Source organism: Atractosteus spatula, chromosome 3, assembly GCF_055471065.1.
Source record: "Atractosteus spatula isolate fAtrSpa1 chromosome 3, fAtrSpa1.hap1, whole genome shotgun sequence".
NCBI classification, from domain to species: domain Eukaryota; kingdom Metazoa; phylum Chordata; class Actinopteri; order Semionotiformes; family Lepisosteidae; genus Atractosteus; species Atractosteus spatula.
The window spans coordinates 27,850,706-27,868,521 of NC_142708.1; the positions used below are offsets into that span (position 1 = coordinate 27,850,706).

Here is a 17,816-nt window from a genome sequence, read left to right on the forward strand (position 1 = left end):
AGTACAACTACAATCAAGTAAGTTCATGTTGGGCTTACATTTAATTGTCGGGGGTATGGTGGTGTGGGAGTACAGTCGTGGGTACAGGAAGAAGTGAGGAGAGATCATAGTGGAGCGGGTGGGTCACCAGCTTGACGGCTCTGGGGAAGAAGCTATTTTGGAGTCTTGTTGTGTGCGACTTGAACATCAGAACCTTCTACCAGATGGTAGGGGGACAAACGAGTTCTGACTGGGGTGAGCGGGGTTAGTCATCATTTTGGTGGCTTTTTTCAGACACCTGGTGTTGTAGATTTCCTGCAGGGCCTTGCGGTCGGATGTGGTGAAGTTGCCATACCAGACTGTGATGCACCTGGTCAGTATGCTCTCCATTGTACATCTGTAGAAGTTGGTGAGGATCCATGGATGCAGGCGTATTTTCTTCAGCCTCCTTAGAAAGTGCAGCCGCTGTTGTGCCTTCTTGAGACTAGAGGTGTTGAGTGCCCATGTGAGGTCCTCACTGATGTGAACACCTAGGAATTTGAAGTTACAGTATTCACCATCTCCACCACAGTCCCTTCTATGTAGATAGGGGAGTGGACTTTTCCTTATCTCCTGAAGTCAACGATCAGCTCTTTGGTTTTGCTGATGTTGAGACAGGTTGTTGATTCTGCACCAATCTGCTAGTTGTTTTATCTCCTCTCTGTAGGCAGTCTCATCGTTGTCAGTGATCAGGCCCACCCACGACTGTGGTATCGTCCACATACTTGATGATGGTGCTTTTGCTGAACTTGGCAGTACAGTTGTGGGTGAACAGGGAGTTCTGAACAATGTTTACTGCAATAAGGTTTCATGTCTTGTTTCTATATTACTCATATAATCTATTAGTATTTTTTTAAAAATCTGGTGTTCTAAGTCTTGCAGCTTAAAACTCATTACACTATGAGTTTATATACATTTATATAAATATATTTATATAAGTTTATACAGGGGCGGAGCAGTGGCTCTGTGGCTAAGGATCTGCACCTGTGGCTGGAAGGTTTCCGGTTCGTATCCTGCAGCTGGCAGAGGAATCCTACTCCTTTGGGCCTGAGCAAGGCCCTTAACCCCAACTACTCCAGGAGTGCCGTATAAATGGCTGACCCTGCGCTCTGACCCCAAGCTTCTCTCCCTGTCTGTGTGTCTGTGTCTCATGGAGAGTAAGTTTGGGTATGCGAAAAGACAAATTCCTAATACAAGAAATTGTATATGGCCAATAAAGTGATCTCTTATTAATTTAGTGAGCCTCTTAAAGTTACGCCCACATGTACAAGGTGGGACAGGTCTGCAAGTCTCAATATGGGAATGTTACTCATCTCTTATTTTACCTTTTAAATTGAATGGCCATAAATAGTTGAGCTCAACCTCTACAGAAAAGTAAAAAATGGAGAAAGCACAAAATACGAAGGGGTACAGGCAGAAAAATCTCAACTACTATCTGCTTGTGACTTGTACTTTCCAGTTCAGAGCGTTTGAAAACTCGGTAGATAACGGTTTATCACTTTTACAGAGATTACATTCGAATTACTCTATTATTAGATGTTAATTGCCAAGCAATTAATTCCAGTAAATACCAGCAAATGTTCTTTAGAAATCAGCTGCTCATTTCTACCGGACCCAGGTGTAGTTCCTCTAGGGTTAGAGCATGTGCTAATGCGCACAGGAGGGTCTCACAGGTGGTGAGACAAGAGTATACGCTACAAAGAAATCGAAAACTGGGATTCGTAGCCCGTGGCTTTTAAACTGTACAGTGGAGAATTAAGAGCTACAACATAGGAGTATAAACAAAACAAAAAAGCAGAAGGTTCTAACGACTTAACATGCAGGTGCTTGAATAAAAAACGTAAAACACTGCCGTCATGCGACAAGACACAGATAACGTACAGTGTAAATTGCACTGGACACCAATTCATTTTCAGATTTAATATACAGTGCCTCTGAACACACACCCTCTCCTGATTCTCCGCAGTAAAACTTCCCCTTTAATGAACCAGGAACAAGGCCTTTCCGCTGACCACATATGGGCGAAGACTTGATCACGTGCCCAAAAGCCAGTGTCCAATCGCAGCGCTCGGTTGACTGTTCCCAGATTCAAACAGTTTGTTGTGCACTGAATATAAGCGTGTCTAATTCATCGCGTAAAATGCTGAAATTATTCTAGATTTAATTTGGACACAAACGTGGATAACGTTTGTATGGAGGAGAAAATTATCGGCCCAGGCCCTTACAGGGCAACAAAGCTGGTAAGTGAAGTTGGGTGTTTGGCAGGGTCAGGGACGCTGAAAGGTTAGGAACTTTTCTGTGTGAAAGCATGCGAGTAAAATCGCACCCAGAATGCAGCGCCCCTTTACTTTTAACAGTTCAGTCCCTGAGGTTGTAAACCGTGTATGATGTTTTTTTTCTTGCTGTTTTGTTTAGTTGAGAATCACATGGACATAAAGGAAGAAATGCTGATATTACCAGTGGCTCTTAAAGCTAGATTTTTGCATGATCCAATTAAAATTCGTCGACGTTTTCAGTTACACGGGGAACAAAATAAAGCTTTGTCCAATTAATAGGCAAATTTATTTCTTGTGTTTATACTAAGACATGGATTGTTATAACTCTTAGTATCATAATAAGTCTCATAACTTTCTAAATTTAATCATTTTTACAGGACTTGTTTTTATTGCGATTAATATTAGCACAGGGTAGTGAACGTATGAATTAAAACTAAATAGCAAAATATTCCTGTTAACTAAATGCGGTATCGTGTGATAAGAAAACAAGAATCTAAAAATTTAACGTTCATAGGGCACTGAACTTGGAGCTGGTTTATTTTGTAATACAGTACACCAGTAATCTCAAGAAGCTGTCAAACCAGCCCTCCCAAAACTGAAAAAAGGAGTCTGAAAATAATTCTAAGGATTTGTAAGCAGATCTTCATGTTACACAGTATTTTTTGGATGTTCAATTAATTGAAATTTGCACATAGTGTTGAATAAGTTTAATCATGAATATTATGAACATCCTTTATTATGCATTATTTCTTGTAGAATATGTTATTAGCAGTATTCAAACAATCCGATATTACAGTGCATAAAATCCGTAGTGCCAGCAGCCATATCACCCTGCAACTCGCAACTGGCAACCCACTGAAGCTAAGCAGGTGAGATCCTGGCCAGTACCTGGATGGGATTCCTCCTGGAAGAGGTGTTGGTGGGGCCAGTAGGTGGTGCTCACCCTGCAGTCTATATGGTTCCTAATGCCCCAGTATAGTGACGGGGACACTATACTGTAAAAAGGCACTGTCCTTCAAATGAGACATAAAACGGGTCCTGACTCTCTGTGGTCATTACAAATCCCAGGGGCGTTTCTTGAAAAGAGTAGGGGTGTAACTCTGGCGTCCTGGCCAAATTTCCCATTGGCCCTTACCAATCATGGGCTCCTAATAATTCCCATCTATGAATTGGGTTCATTACTCTGCTCTCCTCCCCACTGATAGCTGATGTGTGGTGAGCGTTCTGGCGCACTATGGCTGCTGTAGCATCATCTAGGTGGATGCTGCACATTGGTAGTGGAGGGGAGTCCCCAATGCCTGTAAAGCGCTTTGAGAGGAGTGTCCAGAAAAGTGCTATATAAGTGTAAGCTATTATTATTATAGTCAAAACTGTAATCCCTCTGTATGTGTGTCTACACCTGTGAGCTTAAATCCCACAAAGTTAAAACTATTCTTAAAAATGTAGGTTATGCTAAAGTTTATCAAAGAGTTTTTATAGAAAGACAATGTGTGTGTCTTTTATTTCCTTTGTCCTAAGCTGTCAGCCACTCCTATGAAACTTTAATCTTTGTAATGAAGGGTGTAGTCTAACATAAGGCTATTGACAGCTCCTGAACTTGAGCTAAATGAGGTGAGAGAGAGACATGAAACGGGCACAAACCAGTTAACTTCTCGATCAAGAACTGGTTCTGTTATGTGAATAGAAAATAGATTTATAGAGGAGAGCATCTAAAAGAAAATTAAATGCTTGGAAGTCCACGGCTAATTGTTTCCTGATGTCACTGAAGACTCCATATTGCCTCTGATCATGTGTGGGATAAAATTACAAAATAGAGAGGTTATCAAATCGGTATGAAAATTAGTTTCTGATGGCAGATGGCTATGCAAGCAAATTCTAAAGATTTCAGCCTCTAAAGTTACAGATTACCATGTGGTACACAGCACATGTTCTTTATTGTTCATCATAGCTTGGTAATAGAGTAATCATCAAGCTTGGATAAATGTTAACAGTAAATACAACGGTAAAACAAACAATGTTACAGTGGTTACACCATGCACAGATATGTACAGTTATGTGAGTTTCAGAGCCTTCTAAAGACATCATAAAGTCAAACATTCTTCTGTTATAATCTAAATGGAACAAAGCCTTAACAGAACCTGTGTCCTAATAAAATGGATCTTACTCAGGACTAAATCTCTAACAGATGCTGTCCAATGGGAACTGATTTCTGTATTCTTAACAAAGACATTGCTAAAATAACTGGTTTCGAGTCAAAATATAAACGTATGCTTTCACAGCAGAAACATGTGATGAAGCTGAAGATAACTGTCCTTCTTTCTGTTTGTCTTTAATTCCTATTTGCCTCTTCTCATATTTATGCTGTGGGCCATTACTATGGCAGATTGTTAGGCTTTACCTTACTAGGAATGTCCCAGTCACTGTCGAAACTGTATGATTTAATATGTCCGTGTGTTATCCATCAGTGATATTGTTAAACTTGAGTTAATTAAAACTCCTTATAGCTAATGAATTCCCCAGTTGCCCCCCCACCCTCCTCCAGTCACAACAATTTTATTAGAAAAAATTCAAACAGCTTCTTTAAGATGCATTGCTTGACTGCCTTTGCCAAGATAAAACATCCAGAATGCTTTGAAGGGGAATTGGACCATAACACGACAAAAGATGATTAACCAACATTTTATCATTTGAAATCTTGCAGTGGAATGAAACCATTAAGCTTTTCCGTGCTGGAATGCCTCTGAGGAGGCACAGGATGCATTTCAGAAGCTATGACAGCTGCTTCACTGCGTCAGAGGCTGCAGACTGGCTGCACGAGCTTCTCAGGAGCAACAACAACTTTGGGCCCGAAGTTACGCGGACTCAGACGATACAGCTGCTGAAGAAGTTCCTGAAAAACCATGTTATTCAGGACATAAAGGGGAGGTGGGGCACAGAACATTTTGAGGACAATGGGCATCTGTACAGGTATGCTGAATGTTTAAATGGAAATATATTAATGTGCTAGTATCGTTTTGTGCTGTTGGTTTGTATATACAGTAAACGTTCATTTTTTTCCTCTTTTTCACTCAGAAAAGCTAATGAAAATGGATTGTAGATGTATGTGAAGTAACTCAAGGATATCATTTACTAAAAACATCATTATTTTCTGCATTTCATGTAATTTTCTATTAAAACATAGAAGTAAGGCAGATTTGATTAACTATTTAATCTGTGTTCTCACAGGATTTTTGGTATTAAGTGATACCGTCATTTTGTTAAAGCTGATATCTGAACTTCTTTCAAAGAAGAGGCTGAAAGAGATCCTCAAAATAATGAACTATTAGCGACCAAACAAACAGAATGGCCTTTCATTTGTAACCTTTATGTTTTATGTAGGCGGGACATTTTTTATTTAAAAAATGACCTACAGCAGTGAATATGCTAATCAAAGCCTTAACTGAACTGACAGGTTGCTTGATTGGAATACTTGGAGTTTTCCCCCTTGGAAGCTTGGGATTTTATTGTGTTTATCAAATTAAATAGTGACAGTCTCCAACATGTTTGAGATGGGGGAGTCAAACAATTCAAATTAATCCTATTATTAAATCAAATAAAGATTCAGTTGTGTAACAGAGAACTTGGCAGGGACAACTAGCAGGACCAGGATTGGGAAGCCTGGACCTATACTCTGCTTTTGAAGTGGTTAGCCTTTTAAACGAACATACTTAAAATATTTGATATTTGTAGGAATTTATCATTAGCACATTAAATGACATTGGGTATTGTTCCTAATGTAGTACTGTGAGGGTTTAAATTTCCTGTAACAATTGGAAATTAGAACAGTAAATTGCAAGAGTACTTTGACCCAAAGATCTGTTGGTAAAGAGTTCTTGGTGAGTTTAAACTTCCTACTGAGAAGATTGGCTGGGTTGCTCTGCTGTCCTCCTTAGCAGCTGCTTGCTATGTGCTGGGAGTGTCCTATGTGCAGAGAGAAAAGAAAGAAAGAAGGGAGAGCTTTTTCAAGTGTTCCTCAGGGCAGCTCTGTTGGAAGTTGGTGTCGTGTTGAGCTCCGGTCTCTGCACAATTGCCTACTTGGGGTCTGCAAGTTATACAGGTGGAAGAACTCGGTTCGTCCTGGTTATCACTTGTTACTGAATATGCTTGCATATGCAGGATGTTGACATAAAAGAATCCAACTCTTATTCCATTGATATCAGTCCAGCTGTCTTCTTCTGTTCATAAGTAGAGATATCAGGCTAGTAATATCTTGGGCAGAATTCTAGACTTTGTGCTCACTCTCTTGACCCACTGTCTTGGAGAAACATCCTGACACAGACTGCTTGCAGTCACTTGGATGAGAATCTGAGTTGCCATGTTAGTTTGAGAGTGATGAGATGCCGGCTTTAAGGTGTGACATGAGAGCTGGTGATTGTTTAAGGATGTTATCAGGTATAGTCATGGTATATGGTACTCAGCCTGCAGGTCCCTCATTGGTGGATTGTTCTTTGAGTGATGAACAGTGACCTTGGAGCTGTGGTCTTGGGGAGAAACAGCCTATAGACTCACTGGAGCCCATATGCATTATATATCATTAGATGGTACAGCTTTATGACGTTTCTTATCAGAGGGGCCTCTTAGCTACATTCCTCAGCATTTTCAGAGAAGCATCAGCTGCCTTGTTCAGGCACAGAAAGATTTAGAAATCTTTATTAACACTTTGTTCTAACCTTGCCGCTACACTAATTTTCTGTTTTCACTAACTCACTGGGCTATTAATCACTGGAGACAAAACTCCCCCCCCCCCCCGACACACACACATATTTAAAAAAGAACAATGCACAATCAATACAAATAGCACTAAAATTATATAAGAAAAATCAAGTTAAAGCAAGAGTAAAAAAAATTAAGTTTTGAGCTGCTGTTTAAAAATATCCACAGAGCCAGCCTCTCTAATTTTTAGGAATACTAAAAATCAATTTTTACTACTATCCATTTAGTAGTACTTACTACTACTTAGTACCATTACTACTATCCATTTGCTAGATGGATAGTAGCAAAAGGCTGCCTCTCCAGTCATCCTATGCTTAATTTTTGGAATAATCTTAAAAAGTCGTGCGCTTGTTGCACTGGCCTTGATGGAATTTACAGTACGAACAGCTTCATCCATTACTTGTTTGAGTTCTGGGGCATTTTCTTTGCCACGAGGGCTTGTCTATGAATTATGTAATGCGTCCACAAAGTTGACGGAGGAATGGCCTGTACTTACGTGAGTAGCCCACTGTGTTTGCCAGTCATAGCTTGTGCAACGTCTGAGCAGATTTCCACACACTTGTTCCAGTCAATTTCATGCTCAGGTACAGATGTGTCCAGCAAAAACGAAAAGTTGATCGCCAGTGGCACGCTCGGGAAGAGGACAACGGAACAAAATATTCCTCATTAATTTCTCCCTCTTCAACAAATCTGGTGTAAACGAGCATTTATGCATCTCTGGAGACATTCCTGGTCTTGTCAAGTTGTAAAGAAAAGTACACACTAGATTTTATCTTGGCGATCACCTGCCCTTCCACGCCATACGCCCAATGCGGTTAGACACGGTATCGTTTGACACTGGTATTAATGGTAGCTGCTCTGCAGCACTTTTCCCACACATGATTGGAACCATTTCCTAAGCGTGCGATAAGAAAAAAGTCTTGCCTAATGTGTGTGGCTTCCCAGTTTTGGCTATCCAGTTAGCTATGACGAAAGACAACTGAAATGCCTTCTGGTTCACAGTGATGGCTTTTTGGAGGGTAGATTGGCCTCTTAGCTTCTGTAGCTTTTGTTCAAAAGAACTCGTGATTTTCTAATTTTCTGCTGTTTTTTTCTGTTCAGAGTTTCTGCTGTGTTTCTCCACATTATCTTTAGCTCTCACTCTTCCAGTGCCACCTATTAAAAACACTCCATTGCTTGGCTAATCACAACTACCTTGCGCAAAAGGAAAAAAGTGCTACAAATATAAATGGTAGCAATGGTGGCCCACCCAATAGAAATTTAATGTAGCGCCCTTGCCGGGTGCACCGCAGAGCAGGCTGGGAGTTGTAGCCAGGGGATGGTCTGTGGGCTCGCAGAGTGACCACTAGGTCACCCTGCTAATGTAAATAGTCTTAACCGTGCAGGTGTATATAATAGTTTATTGTCCTTTGATGCGTTACCACCCTGTAGGTGCGTATGTGTCCCGTTTACCGCCCTAGTGTGTGTGTGTGTGGGTTAACCTTTGGTTGATTCTGTCTCTGTTGCCTATTGCACGACATGGGGGTCATGACATTTCATGTTGTATTGTTCTTATTGTAACATGCTTGTCTGCAAGGTGTCTTTTCAAGATGCATCCAAAAACCAGCAGTCTAAATTTTACGTGTTCATTTCAGATTTCCTCCATCGTCGCCTTTGAAGCCATTACCAAAACGTCCTCAGAATCCTGAAAGTACTTCAATTCCCAGATTTCCAAACTGGGACGATTATGAGCAAAGAGACATGCAGGAAAATGTGCCAGTGAAGCCAATTATTGTGGTACGTGTTGTGGAAAAATTTTAAAATAAATCCTTTAATACTTCTCATAAACCATTATTTTTAGACATGAGGAATTAAAACTTTCATATGATAAGGTTGTATACCTGCTTGTTGAAGCTCTGGTTTAATGTTGTTTATTTTAATGCACAATTAAACATTGCACGATTCTGCTGCATCAACTCACTGCAGGCATTGAGTTATTACTAATATTAACACATTTACACAATGTTTATGACTGCTGAATGAAAGATGAAGAGCAATAGAGTTTGGTTTGTTACAATCTGTCAGTGTAGCCCAAAGAATTAAAGGGCAAGTGTTTAAAATGGCTTTGATAAATCGGGACTATTGTGTAATACCATGGTCAGTCTATTAGCCATAAAACACTGGAGAATTTCTCTACCACAGTACTGATGCAAACATTTTTTCTTACATAAAACTGCTCTGACGTTCTTGTTTTAGAATTCTGAAATGTGGAATAAGAGACATAGCATTGCCATTGGAGAGGTACATGAGTGCAAGCTTATACGAAGGAGAGAAATAACGCCAAGACATGTTGAACAGATCTGGAAATCCATGACTCTAGCACAGTATGTACATTTATTCTGAGCTGTTTACTCTTCAGCCATCACAGCATTTTCTACAATGAAAACCAACATATTTGGATGTTGCTTGACTGTTTTGCCGGCTATGAGCCCAATTTATAAAGCAATTCTGTTGTTTAATGAAAGAAGGTAAATTCTTTGGATTCATCAGAATATTGGAAGGGAAGATCTTGGCAGAAACTTGTATAACCAAGGGTTCACATGTTGTACCTTTCAAATATATTCATACACTTAGCAGACTAACTTAGTTGATTTGACATGAAAATCAAGGTGTACATTGGTCATTTTTCAAAGCAAGTCTAAAATCTTGATGACCTTCACTATTGCATATGCAAATAAAACATCTGTCTAAAGTAATTACATATGCAGTAGATCAATATGCATGATCATGCTTTGTTTGTCAGTTCTTCCTGTAGTCTTTTAATGGATTCTTAAACTTCTCATGAGGGATATATAGATCACTCCTATATCCAGAACCCCTCCAGCTCCTTCAGCTTGGGCAGCCTGTATGTGCGATCTCCTTTTCTCTGTTCATATCATGGGTTTAATAATACTGTGATAAGTAAGAAATCCTTCTTTAGATAGTCCTTAGATAAGGTTTTTTGTTTCCTACACATTTTCATTTACATAGCCTGATGTTTACATCCATAACCCGGATTGTTTTACAATTTCTCTTATTTGTTCTTGTGATTTATTTGCAGTACAGCTTGAATTTACAATCCATTACAGGTTTGTAATGTAAAATACAGGGGATTTATGAAAGTGATTTGTCATTACCAAACCATTGTTTTTTTTATCTTCAACAGTTTACAAAGGGTACTGGGCCTGAAATCCTTAGATGGAGTTCTTGATGCAAAACATCTCAATCCAAAGTATATAATTCACAATGTGTACAATATTAACAAGCAGGGAGTGGTGGTACTTGAAGACAAATCTCGTAAGTTTCCATTCCATCAATTGATGTTTAAAATAAATTCTCCCAAGCATGACAGAATTAATCAAGAACTATGTTTTAGATTTGTCTGTAATAGTCATTATATTAAGAGTCAGACTGTTTTTATTTTTAGGGAGAACACACTAACAAGATGTTACATAAACAATTAGCTATTTCTCTTATGATCCTTTCCTGTCTTCCACACCAGTATAATTTCTTCTGCTTTCAGCTCAGGTGCTAATAACACTGATGCTTAATAAATTATATTTAGGAAAAAAACTGGCTGAAGAGAAATTCAATCTGTTCAGGTGAATGAACGTCCCCCAAACTGTTTGTGTTTGCTGTGTAAGTTTTAGGTTTGTGTTGTCATTGCATTGTTTTGTTAGAGATCTCACAAGTTTTTCTTTTGGGAACGCAAAAAGTAGTATTTAACTAAATGAAGGTATTAAAATTAAATCTGTGGATCAAAAATGCAATGCTGCTTCTGTGGAGGGGGAAATCTTAATTTGAAAAAATAATACCTTATGTCTTTATATATTAAACATTGTTTTTTCTTTGTTTCTTGTCAAAACAGAGGAACTTCCTCACTGGGTTCTATCTGCCATGAAATGTTTAGCAAGCTGTGAGTATCTAGTGTGAATAACTATAATTTCAGTTAATCTTTCAGCCCTGTTGAATTTTTATTTTCATTAGTCCTTCAACCTACATTACATTTTTAAGGATCTGCAGAAATGTTAATTTTTTTCATGACATTATTTAGGGATGTATTTTTTTCTGTCATTTATTTTTCAACCATTTATACTGGGGAAAAAATGTATGCGCAGGATAGTGGAACAAGATAATGTACTGTTTTTTAATGCATTTCACTGTGCCAGTTGTTTAAACAGGCTGGCGTTGGTCATTGGTGTATGGTTGGTGATATGGTGTATTTAAAAATGGTATAATTTCCCTTCCCCCTCAGGGCCAAACGGCAGTGAGCTGAAGCAGCCGATGTATCCTGGCTTTGAAAGAGATGTCTTTAGAACAGTTGCAGACTACTTTCAGAAACTGAAAGAACCTCTGCTAACTTTTCAGCTGTATGAAATGTTTGTCAATATCCTGGGTAAGTGCTCACTACAGGTGACTCCTCTGACTGTCAATCTGGTGCTTTGCTTGACTTTAGTTATTCAACTTTGACTTGAGCTGTAATAAATCTAAATTATCTGTTCACACTTCATAAATATGTGCACATATACTAATGTGTGAATACAGGGCTTTGGCCACACATCTTTGAGACGAGAAAACTGGGCAGCATGTTTTTCAGCACTTGCATCACTCAATCGCCTATATATTCAATTATTTCAGTCATCATTGACCCAACCATGAAAGGCATTTCTGTGTGATTTATGACATTAACACTCATATTTGTTGACTGAGTTTTTCAGGCTTATAGTTTACTTCAGGGGAGAATTTGCTCATAATAATGCTTACATTCAATGAGTATACAGTAGTGTCAAAATTTGGAAATGCCATACAAGGAGGCTTTGGGAAACAGAAACACAATTCCTCCCTTTTCACTTCTCTAAATTCTTTATGTAAGGTACTACAGACATTGGTGAGGATGTTGTCAAAGTACATTTGTATTAATGAATTTGATTTCTCTTAATACATCTCATATTTTCCTGATTACTGTAAAGGTTAGAAATATTCACAGACTTATCACCTTGTGGCTTTTTTCTTCACCCTGATCCCTGGATTGCTTCACACTCTGCAACAGCTGACTGGCTCCTGTTTAAAATGTAGCACAGGCATTGATGAGGAAGTCATGCTGTAATTGTTACAGCTGTCAAATATCACCCCATACCAGAAAAGAAGTCTGGGGTGGGATGGAATTTTGTCAGATGTGTCTTGCCCATGATTGATAGGTTTGTTGTTGCACTTTAAATTAATCTTAATTAGATCAGAACAAAATTGTTCAGAGAAACTGTCACATGTAGGCAATCAAAATGCAAGAATGCCTAATTAGTTGAGGCAGTTATGTTTAAATTATTAGTGAGTCTAGGCATTAGAGTGGAAAACAATACTGTTATTTCCCAAGCTTCTTTTGTATGTGGAGTATCCAAACATTTGAATTATCCTGTAGTCTTCTGCAAATATTGTTTTCACCCAGTTTAATCAATTTCATAATCCCGGTCGTAACTAAAATTAACACAGTCAAGGGTATGTAATCTCATTTGCTTAAAATCTTTATGCAAAATTTAAAGCACAACTGCTTGTATACATGCTCTTATATTTGTGTCACTGTGATCTAATTTTAAATGAGTCTCTTTTTACTTTAAGTACTGAAGTGAAATGTAACAATGTGAATTACTGAAATGTTTTCGGATTTGAAGGAGCCTAAAAAATCCTGTTTTATTCTTTGTTTTTTCAGGTGTTCTGCAGAAGCAGCAGGTAGCCACAGAAGCCCTTCAGGTTTGCTGCTTGCTTCTACCCCCAGAGAACAGGAGGAAGCTTCAGTTACTGATGAGACTCATGGCACGGATTTTGCAGAATACAAAGATTCCTCCACTCAATAATGCCATTGGGACAAGGACGCTGGTACTTAATTTGATAAATCTTTCTATCCATGTTTTTTTTTATATAAGCACCTGTGTTCAAAGTCATAAAACATGTGAAGGCTTTTTGAATGTGGCTTACAAACCCTAGTGTTTCTGTATAAGGATCTTGCGTTCTTTTGCCTTAAACAGGTGGTTCAGACATTTTCACGGTGTATCCTCTGCTCAGCGGATGAGGTGGACTTGGATGAACTGCTTGCCACTAAGCTTGTCACCTTTATGATGGACCACTATGAGGACATACTAAAGGTCCCCAGTCGCCTGCAAAAATCAGTGGAGGAGCATCTGTCTCAGTTGCAAAGAGTTCAGGTGAGGATCTTTTATCAGTGGAAAATCATTTACCACAACCAGCTGACAGCAGTGTGTATTAGGGAATCCCAAGTTACTGTCTATGAAGATAGTGCGGTACATCACTGGTTCCTTCAGTATCAATACATCTCTTGCTTTGGGAAGCATTGCCTTCGATATTTTTTCTGTTGTTTTCTCAGAATTTTGATTTAGTACAAACTTAATTAATCCTTATCCAAGATCTGTACACTAAATTCTTCTAAAAATATAAATGCAAATAGAATATTTTCTTTTTATTTATTGGTACAAAGTATATGAAACCTTGCTGTTTCTTTGGTAACCAGTTCTGTATATCATAAAGCTTTAAAACGTCTTTGAAACTCATGTGTTTGACAGTAGACCTTTGTGATAATGTGATACGTAGCACCTCTAGTGCTAAAAACTATTTAACCTACCATATATAACCTAATGATGCTAAAGACTTGAATATAATTCATTACACTTGGTGAAAAGAGAGGTCAAATTTCTATTTTAAATATGAATTATAGCAGGGCTTGTGTAACAGTGCGGGTTCTTGGGAGGAGCCATGGCGAACACGAGTAAAAGTCAACACTGCGTTTGAGGAGGCAGAGGCACTGATGTGAGCAAAAAGAGGGGAAAAACAAATAAAAGGAAAAGGATAAACGCACTAAATAGGGAAATAGGCTATTCCCTAAATAGGGAAAAGGGCGAGGCCAAAAAAAAACTCGACCTGCTCAGTGAGTCCCCACATTGGGACAGGCGAAAATAAAATAAAAGAAAAAGAAACAAAAACGTGACCTCAACGCTCTCCTCACAATCCCTATGGGACTGTCGCTGGTATGTTCTCCCCTTGTGGGGGTCTTTAATATTCTCCCCTTGCGGGGGTCTCAGGACTGGGGTCCGGCTTACTCGTCCCTCCGAGGAAGTGCTCAGTGTGTTTTAAAAGGCCTCCACAGCTGCGGCTTATCCTAAATTAGCCAGGTCAGCTGTGGTTGTTAAGACAAGGCGTTGCCCTTTACCCAGGGTTCTGCCTCCAATGAACACACCCCACGTAATGCCACAGCTTGTTGTTGATCTTGGTCTTGAAATGATAAGAGTAATCAGATATCGGGCATTGTACACAAACATTAAAATGTGATAACATGGAGAAGTTCATAAATAACATTGAGAAAATGTTTCTATAGGAAAAACGTGGAGCGCAGATCAATTAAACATGACACTTGCTACACTTCTGTAATTGATGTCAAAGCTCAGAAGTAAAGAGAAGAATAAAAAGTCCACTTGGTTTTATCGATCGCATAAGCAGACATCCTGGAAACCTGTTATTTCTGTCCCAGGGGCTCAGTTTGGATTAGCTGTGTTTACAGTCATAATTTGTCATTCTTGTCAGTTCTTCAGACTTTTAAACTTTCTCTCTCCACAACTCTCTCACTATAGGAAGAGAACAGGCACTTTAAATAGCCGTTTAAGAATTGTGGCTTCTCTGTTGGATCTGAAGTTCTCAAATGTGAAATCCTTTACAATTCTGCAGTTTTCCTTCTTTACCACAGTCATGCACCTGAAACATTATTGGTACTTTTGAAATGAATATTACCATCATATTAAAACAGTTATTGTTATAAATTGTACAATTAGTTCTATTTTTGCTTAGAGAATTGACATCAGTGTGAACGTTATTAGTTGATCAGAGGGTATGCTGATCAGTACCTTCTCTCTAAAAAAGCTTATTCTGCTGCAGGTGTATTTTTGCCAGGGTCAGGTTCTACAGACTTATGATGAAGCTCAAAAGTAGTAGTATGTGTGCTTGGCTCCTGAAGCAAAATGTTCCATGGAAGATGGCATGTGTGCCGATAAATAGGTTCTGAATCGGTAATGGAAGAGCCTGCACAGAACAGGTTGTATTCTTTTCACCTCCAGATAAAGTACGCTGGTGCGGATGCAGATGCCTCCTTTGTTTCTCACTCTTACTGCAAGCAAATCAGTAAGGAGGAGTTTGAAGAGCAGAGAGCAAACAGCACTCGGGCCCCAATGGCTGAGCTGCTGGAAGGGATCATCAAGGATACTGAACTCTCTGTGAAGGACAAAAAGAAGAAACTGAAACAGGTAAGGCAGAAAAATATCTTGGTGCTTGAGTGAGAGGAATCCCCATTTGTCATTCACCAATCATCGGCAGGATCTTCAAAAGCCTCTTCACAACCCAAGGAAAACTACGTATGCAAGAGCAAGCCAGGCAATGTGAAGTATAATCGATGGCAATCCATCAAACAGGTGCTTGTGCTTTTAACAGCATTTGTTAGTCTTTCCATAAAAAAGGCTGTTGTATAATACAAATTGATCTGTAATGGTTAAATGGTAAGTGAAAGATCACCATAGTTAAGTATTTTCCATAAAGAAAGAAAATAATAAATGTATAACATTTAATTAATACTTAAATGTTTACAGGTCCTTTTTACTTTTCAGTTTCAGAAATCTTATCCAGACATCTACAAGATGAGGTTTCCCACAGTAGAAAGTGAGGCAGCTTTGTTTCCAGAGAAACCCAAGCTAAAGCCACAGCTGATGTTCTTCACACTGAAGAAACCGTTCCAGCCATTTCAGAGAACCAGGAGCTTTCGGGCCTGAACTGTTTCTGGTCGAAAATTTCAGTGTCTACAGAGATTTCAGTGAAATCCCTTAATGTTTCGAGACTGAACTACTAGAAGAAATGCGGTACTTTCAAAGTCACTTCTTGTGTCATCCTGCTAAAAAAAGTTACATGATCTCTGTTGTGATTGCTTGATGATATTGTGATAACTGAAGTGTTACTACTGTTTTTTAGGAATTATTTTCATTCTGGTCAAAAGTATTTCTTTCTTTTTAATAACAGCCATTGTAATGTTAAAGCATTGTAATGTGGTATGAAAAGTTTTAGTGATTACTTTTCATACCAAAAATGGCATATTAGAATTTACGGTGCTATACTAATGTAAAAATACATCTCATAAGTAATTCCTTGAGGTTTTTTATGTTTTTACAAATGGTATAACAAAGGGATGTTACCTGATGAGCTTTATCCATTTAACACTGGAATATAAGTGAGTTTTTGATTCCTTGAACTAGTATCCAAGCATAAGCTTGATAAAATACTGTACAATATTTTTATCCATTTTGTAAATGCATTATTCTGACAAGGTAATTAGAATGAACATGCTGGTGGTTTGTTTACAATGTGGCATGTAGTATTTCTCTGTATAGCCTTCTCATTTTTGCAAATGTCTCGATTTTTATATTTTTGAAATGCAAAAAAACCCAGAACGGACACTTTCAAAAAGCTTAGTCCTTTCATTGTTCATCACTTCCCAAGGATATGTTGAAAGAAAATATTATACTTGAACCACGTGACAATATCAAAGTACACTGTTTTGAAAATCCTTTAATTTAACACTGGACTGTTACTTAAACTGATTGTTACGAACTTAAAATTCTGAATGGTTACTTTTTTTCCCCACCCAATGTCATACTGCTAAAAAAAGTTATGATCTCTGTTGCAGAACACCTCATTAAATCCTGTAAATACTTGATTGTATTTTTTCACACTGGATTGCTACTTAATGTTTATAAAGGTCCTACTTCAGCTTTTGTCTGTTACAATTTGTTGTAGTTCATATACAAGCAACACTTCATGCGAGTATTAAAGTATTCAAGAGTAGGAATGTTTGATGCTGTACATTTAAACTTTTACAAATATGTGGGCACCTGTTTTTTAAAGTTTGTACCTTAGAATTCAGAAAGCTTACATGTGTATTAGCTGAGTAACATTTTCTTTGGGTTTTCACAGGTAGAGGTATATTGATGCTTTATAAGAAGTCATTTGTCTTATGCCTGCAAAACGGAGTTCTTAAACTGTTGTAAATTTTAAGTTTTGGTACAATTGTTTATTTTTGTATATTTGGAATATTTTTGCTTTTAGCTTGGGGCATGGTTTCTACTGTATGACTACTAAGCTGAGTAACTTACATTCCTGATCTTGGACACAAAGTTTAAAGACTGTATAAGCTGCAGTTTAAAAATTGGCTTCAGTCTGAGGATGTTATTGATTTTTTTTTTTAATAAGAAAATATCCTATTTAACAAACCGACTTAAATCTGTATTCATACTGTAAATGCCAAATGAGGTGAACACTGACTGTGCCTGGTTTCAATACATTATTTGATTGTGACAATTTAGCAGATGCTATGGTAAGTGGCAGTCATTTTATATTAGAATATTCTTTGAGATATTTAAGGAGAAAACATTAATGTTTTTTTTTTTACCAGGTTACTGTCTCAATTGTAGTGTCACTAAATAGTTTAACTATACTTTGTTGTCGGATCTCTCAATTTAATTCATGTGGAGTTCCTGTTATACAGTATTAAATTGTTTATCAAAAAGTCTTTATGCGTGTGTAGTGTACCTTTCATGTTGATATAATTTTTTTAATTGTCAAAACAATTTTTTTGTTTGTTACCATTGATGTTAGCTTCAAGGGTTTATACAAGAGTGACATCCTATATATAGGCATTTCAATTTCATAAAA

The 17,816-nt window shown here is 38.1% G+C and overlaps 1 protein-coding gene across 1 annotated transcript; it reads left to right on the forward strand.

Moving 5' to 3' along the window:
- Positions 1 to 2,210: 2,210 nt before the first annotated feature.
- On the forward strand, positions 2,211 to 15,915 carry LOC148837648 (DEP domain-containing protein 1B-like). The gene is made up of 11 exons (XM_088911773.1): positions 2,211 to 2,258; positions 4,996 to 5,261; positions 8,681 to 8,822; positions 9,282 to 9,409; positions 10,231 to 10,361; positions 10,933 to 10,980; positions 11,320 to 11,460; positions 12,769 to 12,935; positions 13,085 to 13,261; positions 15,179 to 15,364; positions 15,722 to 15,915. The coding sequence occupies exons 1-11, from the start codon at positions 2,211 to 2,213 to the stop codon at positions 15,881 to 15,883; spliced, it is 1,596 nt and encodes a 531-aa protein (XP_088767899.1). The 3' UTR covers positions 15,884 to 15,915.
- Positions 15,916 to 17,816: the final 1,901 nt, after the last annotated feature.